Genomic DNA, 9,239 nt, shown 5'->3' on the forward strand with positions numbered 1-9,239 from the left:
CCACCACCTCTCGCCTCCCCCTCGCACGGTAGATCAGAGGAGGAAAATAAAAAAGTTTAACATCACTCTCTCGTCTCTTACGCTTCCTTGTTCTTCGAGGTCGGGCAATGGCGGACATCCAGATGGGTGAGGCCGAGACCTTCGCCTTCCAGGCGGAGATCAACCAGCTTCTCAGCCTCATCATCAACACCTTCTACTCCAACAAGGAGATCTTCCTCCGTGAACTTATCAGCAACTCCTCCGATGTACGTTTTCTTTCCTTGATTTCATTCCATATATATATTTTTTTCGTTGTATTGTGATTCTGATCGGGTTTGTTGGGATTTTGTAGGCGTTGGACAAGATCCGGTATGAGGGCTTGACGGACAAGAGCAAATTGGATGCCCAGCCGGAGCTGTTCATCCGGCTGGTGCCGGACAAGGCTAACAAGACGCTTTCCATCATCGACAGTGGAATCGGCATGACCAAAGCCGGTAAGAGATTTTGTTAAGCCTCACGTCTGATTTGACTTCTGCTTTGTTCTGTTTTGATGCACTTATATACTTAGATTTATGCTGTTCGATTTGGTTATATGCATATCGCATGTTAATGATTCCTCTAATTGATGTGGGATTCCAGGATTTTTATTCATATTTACAGATTCTAGATTTTTTTCTTTCTTTTTCAATTTTTGATTAGTGGAGGATTATGAGGATCATCTGAATTACTCTTGGCAATTCCAATTAATTCTAAGTTATTGCATGACAGATCTGATTTTATAATGAGCATTAATTTTATTGCACATGAAATTCCAAGGAATAATTGTCAATAGTCTTTAATTTTTCTTTTGGATTTTTCAACTTTGATAAATTCGTAGTATTACTCTTAATTTTACCCCTGGAGGTATAGCCAAGATGCTCTGCAAATGTCAGCTTGCGAAGGTGATGTATTGGGTTGTCGTTTACTTACTTTCAGAAGCAATAAATTTTTTGCTACTAAAAACTTTAAATATTTTCCAAACAATCTGAAAAACAAAAGGATTTCACCATCTGTTGTTTGGTCTCGTAAAAAGGCTTTTTGTTTTTTTTTTTGGAAACAAAAACATAATACCAGTTGAGTCTGAAGTTTTGGATGATATGTGTTGTATGGAACAAAATAGGAAACAAATTAAGGAGCTTGTCTTGAAATAACTTTTAGGTGTTGATCGTGTGCTTTTTGATTTTTTTTCAAATCTGAGGTTCTCAGTCATGTTATCGAAGAATTATGTTTTTCCTAGAGTGTGCTCCATCTTTTCCTGTTTGTTTTTGATGTATTCCTCCAGTGGCTTCTGGTAATAGAAGAGGTGTTAGGATTTGATGCCTCGAGATTCGATCTACATTGAACCCACGGTCAGATTTTTGATGAAAAATAGAGTCCAAGGAGATCAAGATTATCCCAAACGGAGCTCGAATGGAGGAGATACGAATTTTTGAAGTCGGCACGAGATTTGAAGCGGTGGAGGACCGTTGGTGCTCGGCGGCGGCGCGGCCGCAGGCGACGGAGCGCGGCCTAGGCAGGGCTAATGCACGAGGCGTGCGGCCCGGGCGTGCGGCCCAGCCCACGCGCGGGGTGCGGCCCGGGCCCAGGCGCCCGCGCGGGCGCGGCCCAGGCCTGCGCACGTGGGCCGGCCCAGTCATTGCTGGGCCCTGGCCTGTACTTCGGTTCACCGTGGATCGGACGTCCATGGCGGACCGCATGGACCGTCTAGGCGTTTTTCGAGCATTTCGCGCGGTTCACAGCATTATTCCGTGGACTGATCGCGATCAAACGGCGTGGGTTGATCCTGTTTTTGATCCGACGGCTGGAGGAGGTTATCTAAGGTTTATTTGAGCCAAATTAGGATTTCTAATCCTAATCTAACCCTTGTTTAAGGCCTATAAAGGCCTGAGAACAGTGAACAAGGAGGTGTGTGTGGTCGTGTGGTCTTCTGGTGGCCTTTTGGTTCGCAAGCAGAGACCTATACACGGACTGGTGGCTGTGTGATCTCCCGTGGATGCTCGGCGTGAACTCGAGAAAGAACCCGAGGAAGAGAGAGGCTGAAGCGCTGAGAGAGTAGGGTTTTTGGACAGCGGACGCCAGACATTTCAGGGGTTCAGGGGGTTTTTCAAGAGAGAGAGCTTTTATAAGGGAGAACTTCAGGAGAGAGAAATTGAGTGTACAAGGGTTGAGGGAGAGATCTCCTCTTGTAATTTTTTTTTTCATAGTGAAGTTTGCATGTTCCGTGGAGGCGAGTCTTTTTGTAGCTGATTCACGTATTTTGATCGTTTTTTGTTTTATTTCTTCTTTTTTCATACTGCATCGCATAGTACTGAAAAGATCTTGAGAGGTAATGTCCTGACCAGACATCCATCCAACAAGTGGTATCAGAGCGAGGTGGTACAAGGACGCAGGCTGCAGCGGTGGTGAGCAAGATCGAAGATGGTGAAGATATGATTAATCAAGATAGAGATCAACAAGTTTGATGGTAAGAGCAATTTCTTCTTATGGCAAACAAGGTTGAAGGACGTGCTCATCCAACAAAGGTTGATCGACGTTCTCTTGTACGATGAGAAGCCGACCATCATAGAGGTGCGGAATTGAAAACGATTACAGATGCAGATGGTGAGTACCATCCGTATGTACCTAGCGGATGAGGTGGTGATCCATGTGCTGAGCGAGATTTCTCTGACGGTGCTGTGGTCGAAGCTCGAGAAGTTGTACATGGCGAAGTCTTTCACCAATATTTTTTTTCTTTGGAGGCAGTTTTACCAGGTGCGGATGGTTGAGGGACAGAATGTGCAGGAGCATCTAAGTCATTTTTAGAAAATCCTCACCGATCTCCTCAGTGTTGGTGAGAATGTTAAGGAGAAGATCAGGACACTGGTTTTGCTAGCATTGCTTCCATCTTCGTATGAGTCTTTGGTGACTGCTTTTCTAGTGGGGAAGAGCACCATCAAGATGGACGATGTGACTGCAGCGATACTCCAAAATGAGATTTTGAGGAGGGAGAATCCATCTTTGAGCTTAGATGGCGGTAGTTCAGCTTTGGTGGCTTCTGGAGGAGCAAAAGACGATAGACAGCGATAGGAGATTGCGACGAGAATGGTCCAAGTCCAAGAGGGACTTGAGCAAAATCAGATGTTACTGATGTGAGGAGTTGGGGTATCTAGTCAGAAATTGTTCTTAATTCAAAAATCGGACAATGACTGACGGTCGACAGCGATTCAGATGGAGATGTTTTGAAGATATCTGATGAGGTATCTACTTCTTTCCAACAGTAGATATTAGATTCTGCATGCTCCTATCATGTATATTGCAGAGAGGAGCAGTGACTCTCTGGAGAACAGTGAGGATATTATATATCTGTCGGATGGATCGAGTTGTGTGATCAAAGGTATTGGGACGGTCAGTTGGAGGATACATGATGGTGCAGTGAGAAGATTGAGAGAGATCCGATACATATCCGATTTCAGACGAAATCTTATCTCACTTAGCAGATTGGATTCGAAAGGTTACAGGATGGTAGCTGGTAGAGGAATCCTGAGGGTGCTACGCGGCGATAGGATTGCACTGGAGAGAAAGGAGAGTAGAGGACATTATTACCTGATGGAGAGTTCAGTGCGAGGTGGAGCTTCGGAAGTCAGGTGGAGCTCAGAGCAAGGTGGAGCTTCAGGTGAATGTGGATCGGACACGAGACAGGAGATTCGAGAGAACGAGAGGTGATGTCGCAAGGTGAGATTCTTTTTGCCGCAGAACGATGTTTCGAGCAGGTCTCAGGTCAGGAGGAGCACAGCATACGACTGAGATGGGATCGAGCGGCCTGGCTCGACTCCCATGTTTGCCCATCTATGATTAGTAGGCGATTGTCCTAGGGTATGGAGGTGAGGAGATATAAAAGCTCTCAAAGTTAGGAAGAGATCGAATATCGAGTCGAAGTGGAGACTGTTAGGATTTGATGTTTCGAGATTTGATTCATATTGAGCCCACAATGAGGTTTGTGGCGAAAAACAGAGTCCAACGAGATCAAGATCACCTCAAATGGAGCTCGGATGAAGGAGATACGAACTTTTGAAGTCGGCACGAGACTCGAGGCGGCGGAGGACCGCCGGCGTCCGGTGGCGGAGTGCTGCTCAGGCGGGGTCATCACGCGGGGCGTGCGACCCAGTCCATGCGCGGGCGCGTGGGGCGCGGCCCGAGCCCAGGCGCCCAATGCTGGTGCTGCCCAGGCCCGTGCGCGCGAGCCAGCTGAGGCCCAAGCGCCACTGGGGCCTAGCCTGTACCCCGGTCCATCGTGGATCGGGCGGTCCATGGCGGACCGCGTGGACCGCCTGGGCGTTTTTCGGGTGTTTCGTGCGGTCCACGATACTATTTCGTGGATCGATCGCTATCAAATGGTGTGGGTTGATCCTGTTTTCGATCCGACGACTGGAGGAGATTATCTAAGATTTATTTGAGCCAGATTAGGATTTTTTATCCTAATCTAACCCTTGTTTAAGGTCTATAAAGGCCTGGGAACAGTGAACAAGGAGGTGTATGTGGTCGTGTGGTCTTCTGGTGGCCTTTTGGTTCGCGAGCAGAGACCTGTACGCGGACTGGTGGCCGTGTGATCTCTCGTGGATGCTCGGCGTGAACCCGAGAAGGAATCCGAGAAAGAGAGAGGCTGAAGCGCTGAGAGAGAAGGAGTAGGACTTTTGGACAGCGGACGTTAGGCATTTTAGGGGTTCAGGGGGTCTTTCAAGAGAGAGAGCTTTTGTAAGGGAAACTTTAGGAGAGAGAAATTGGGTGTACAAGGGTTAAGGGAGAGATCTCTTGTAATTTTTTTTTTTCACAGTGAAGTTTGCATACCCCGTGGAGGCGAGCTTTTTTGTGGCTAATCTACGTATTTTGATTGTTTTTTGTTACTGAAAAGATCATGGAAGGTGGTATTCTAGCCAGACATCCATCCAACAAAAGGTTCTATCATAATCAACATAAATCCGTATCACATTTCAACTTTGTAATTTGATTACATATAATCAATGAGAAAGTAATTATGGAAAGAGAATTATTTATGCTATTTACGGCGTTTGAGTTGTCTGTTTAGAATGCAATGAATCACCTTTGGACTTACTTTTGGGTCCATCTGGTGCCAGATCTTGTGAACAATTTGGGTACCATTGCAAGGTCTGGAACTAAGGAGTTCATGGAGGCATTGCAGGCCGGTGCTGATGTTAGCATGATTGGTCAATTTGGTGTTGGGTTCTACTCTGCTTACTTGGTTGCCGAGAAGGTTGTTGTCACAACCAAGCACAATGATGATGAGCAGTACATTTGGGAGTCTCAGGCTGGTGGTTCCTTCACTGTCACTAGGGATGTAAGTGGTGAGCAGCTTGGCAGGGGAACTAAGATTACCCTCTACCTCAAGGAAGACCAGGTAAAGTATAGATTCTTTTTTTTCTTTTCTGGATGCCTGGACATTATCATTTCTATTTTGGTGATCATAATTTTCTAATGATCATAATAATGCTGTGCAGCTTGACTACTTGGAAGAGAGGAGGCTCAAGGATTTGGTGAAGAAGCACTCAGAGTTCATTAGCTACCCTATCTACCTCTGGACTGAGAAGACAACTGAGAAGGAGATCAGTGATGATGAGGATGAGGAAACAAAGAAGGAAGAGGAAGGTGATGTTGAAAACATTGATGAGGAAAAGGAGACCAAATCTAAGAAGAAGAAGGTGAAGGAGGTCTTACATGAGTGGTCCCTTGTCAACAAGCAGAAGCCCATCTGGCTACGCAAGCCTGAGGAAATAACCAAGGAGGAGTATGCCTCCTTCTACAAGAGCTTGACCAATGACTGGGAGGACCACCTTGCTGTCAAGCACTTCTCGGTTGAGGGGCAACTGGAGTTCAAGGCGATCCTCTTTGTGCCAAAAAGGGCTCCTTTTGACCTCTTCGACACAAGGAAGAAGATGAACAACATCAAGCTTTATGTTCGGAGGGTATTCATCATGGACAATTGTGAGGAGCTCATCCCAGAGTATCTTGGGTTTGTGAAGGGTGTTGTGGATTCAGATGATCTGCCTCTTAACATTTCCCGTGAAATGCTTCAGCAGAACAAGATTCTGAAGGTTATCAGGAAGAACCTGGTGAAGAAGTGCATTGAACTGTTCTCTGAGATTGCCGAGAACAAGGAAGACTACAACAAGTTCTATGAAGCCTTTTCAAAGAACCTGAAGTTGGGTATCCATGAGGACAGCCAGAACAGGGCTAAGCTGGCAGATCTCCTCCGCTACCACTCCACAAAGAGTGGTGACGAGATGACCAGCCTGAAAGACTATGTGACAAGGATGAAGGAGGATCAAAAGGACATCTACTACATCACTGGTGAAAGCAAGAAGGCTGTCGAGAACTCTCCCTTCTTGGAGAAGCTCAAGAAGAAGGGTTATGAGGTCTTGTTCATGGTGGATGCTATCGACGAGTATGCAGTTGGGCAGCTCAAGGAATATGATGGCAAGAAGCTTGTCTCAGCAACAAAGGAGGGTCTTAAGATTGATGAGAGTGAGGATGAGAAGAAGAGGAAGGAGGAAAAGAAGGCTGCTTTCGAGAGCCTATGCAAGGTCATGAAGGACATTTTGGGCGACAAGGTCGAGAAGGTGGTGGTATCGGATAGAATCGTTGACTCCCCTTGCTGTTTGGTTACCGGGGAGTATGGATGGACTGCCAATATGGAGAGGATCATGAAGGCTCAGGCCTTGAAGGACAACAGCATGGGCTCCTATATGTCGAGCAAGAAGACCATGGAGATCAACCCAGAAAATGGAATCATGGAGGAGATGAGGAAGAGGGCAGAGGCCGACAAGAATGACAAATCTGTGAAGGATCTGGTGCTTCTCCTGTTTGAGACTGCTATCCTGACATCTGGTTTCAGTCTGGATGATCCTAACACGTTTGCTGGGAGGATTCACCGTATGTTGAAGTTGGGCTTGAGTATCGATGAAGATGAAGCTGCTGGGGATGACACTGATATGCCTGCTTTGGAGGAGGATGGCAACGAGGAGAGCAAGATGGAAGAGGTGGATTAGGAATTTGGATTGGTATATGACAGATATCTGAAATTGTGTGCCTTTAGGCGAAGCGTCTGAAATAGGGGTCGACTCAGAATTTACTTCCTCCCTGTTGTCCTTTTCTTTGTTGTTTCTTCGAATGTGCGCTTGGCTGCTGTAAGTTCTGGTTGAGTCGTGCATTTTGACTGATAAAGTATGATTGTAATCTTCCATTAGTGATGCATCTGGATTGCATGCTCGATTCTTCCTAATTTTAATTGGTTATTTGGCTGTTTCTTTTGCGAAACTCCTCGTATCAGATACGGAACAGCTATCATCGATATCGGATGCGAATCCCGAAGGGTTGCTCTAAATATTGTGGAAAATTTGCGGTGGGGTGTTGCGCGGTAGACTAGGGGTGGTCTTGTGATTTTCCAGAAGGGGGAGGCATTTGAAGAATTCCTTGTTATTTGGCACTCTTTTTATGCAGGGTCGTCTGGTTATTCTTTTTTGCAAGCTTGAAGTGCTCAGTGAAAACGGAGGCAAAAATGCAAAAATTGACCTGCCAAAAGATATCATGCATGGTAGTTCTGCGGTGTATGTCCAGCAATTCGTTGGCATTCCGTATGCTGTTAAGCACTGGTAGCCGGTTACCGGACCAGTCAGGAAGTTATTGGATGACTTGATGATGCATGCGTGATTTATTTGGTGGCTATCCTGTGTTTGAAGTGTTGGACTTCACTAAAAGAGCATACCTAACTCTTGTTATGTCGGATCTTGAGGCAACAAAAATGGAATATTAGAATGTTGAGCAAAGCCGAAAGATTATGGCAGGGTAAGTATAATCAATCCCATATTCTACACCATGATTGTTCACATTGAATCAGACTTGTAACAAAACTAATGCTGTAAGCTTGTGCATCTGATCTGAAGTCAGTTGCTTAACCATCAAAATCAAGACTGGTTGGTAAAAAATGGCGAACTTGTTAAAACTATTGTGGTGTAATTTGGTTAAGAACGGTCAGAATTCGGCTGATCTACAGCACCTCTCAAGCCTGTATTTTTCCTGTGTACCGACTCCTATGAATGGTAAATTCTGAGACTGGGTGCTTAATGGTGCGATCTTTCTGATTGGAAATGATTGCCCATCATAGTGAAGGTGATGCACGAGGACACAGCCATGAATTGGTGCATTAAGCTAGGCCTTTTTCTCTGTTATTAACATAAAAGAAAAAACATAAAAGGGTGGATCATCCTCCCTTTTCACCCATATATATATATATATATATATATATATATATATATATATATATATATAAGAGAGAGAGAGAAGACGAGTAACTGAATAAGATGTCCTTAACCTAAAAAGGGAAAAAAAATCCATAACATGTTCTTCATTAGTTAATTCATATCTGCTTTAAAGAGCAAGCTAGTGGATTGCTAGCATGATTGACTAATTGAGAAGAACTTCCTTATAGAAAGGAAGAGAATAAATTAGTGGCTTTCACTTTTTGATGAGCTGAGATTGTGCGTGCAGGTCCAAGGAAGAAGGCGATCTAGGTATAGAGAACATCAATGACATGAATCAAGCATTGTTTGCAAAACTGGTCTGGAAGCTATGGAAGGATCCGCACTCAACATGGGGGACAATGATCAAGAGTTCTTACCATTCGAGGAAGAGATTGGGCATCTGCGTTTGAAGATGTTTGGTCAATTTCTCTTCAATTTGGAGGGATATCAGCACGAACCTTGCTGTCTTTTAGAGTTGTCCTAGTTTCTTGTTGAGAGATGGTCAGAGTATCAGATTCTGGGAAGACACATGGTTGGGTGTTTCTCTCTTGTCTATGCTCTTCCCCGAATTAGCTGCAGTAGCTATAAAATATAACGTCTCAGTGGAATTGGAATGCTTTAAGGTGGCCCATAAAAGTCAGAAGGCCCATGATGGAGGTGCAGATGGGCCAATCCGATAAACTGGTGGAATTCTTATCCCTTGTAAGGCCCTCGAAAGTGGCCGACACACCGATTTCGAAGTTGAATCAGATTGGGACATTCACTGTCGCCTCAGTTTACAAATTTCTTAGTAACGGTAGATTGGCGTGCCTGTTCTGCCAAACAATTTGGCAAGCTGTTGTGCCACAGAAAATTAAAGTTTTTCTTTGACAAAAGAGATTATGGACAGAAAAAGATTGCCAATTAGTGCTGGCTGCTGTCTCAGTGGTG

The 9,239-nt window shown here is 45.0% G+C and overlaps 1 protein-coding gene across 1 annotated transcript; it reads left to right on the plus strand.

Annotated features, from left to right (window-relative positions):
• LOC105054741 (heat shock protein 83) lies at window positions 1-7,291 on the plus strand. The gene is made up of 4 exons (XM_010936324.2): window positions 1-245; window positions 332-473; window positions 5,130-5,410; window positions 5,511-7,291. Exons 1-4 carry the CDS (start codon window positions 108-110, stop codon window positions 7,056-7,058), a joined length of 2,109 nt encoding a protein of 702 aa, XP_010934626.1. The 5' UTR covers window positions 1-107; the 3' UTR covers window positions 7,059-7,291.
• The last annotated feature ends 1,948 nt before the right edge of the window (window positions 7,292-9,239 follow it).

Source organism: Elaeis guineensis, chromosome 12 (assembly GCF_000442705.2).
Source record: "Elaeis guineensis isolate ETL-2024a chromosome 12, EG11, whole genome shotgun sequence".
In the NCBI taxonomy this organism is placed as follows: domain Eukaryota; kingdom Viridiplantae; phylum Streptophyta; class Magnoliopsida; order Arecales; family Arecaceae; genus Elaeis; species Elaeis guineensis.

What these genes read in the sequence shown, in the direction of transcription:
- LOC105054741 (XM_010936324.2), top strand. Translation starts at nt 108, where the DNA reads ATGGCGGACATCCAGATGGGTGAGGCCGAGACCTTCGCCTTCCAGGCG. An exon ending in TTATCAGCAACTCCTCCGAT is followed by an intron (nt 246 to 331) that starts GTACGTTTTCTT and finishes GGGATTTTGTAG; the next exon opens with GCGTTGGACAAGATCCGGTA. An exon ending in TCTACCTCAAGGAAGACCAG is followed by an intron (nt 5,411 to 5,510) that starts GTAAAGTATAGA and finishes AATGCTGTGCAG; the next exon opens with CTTGACTACTTGGAAGAGAG.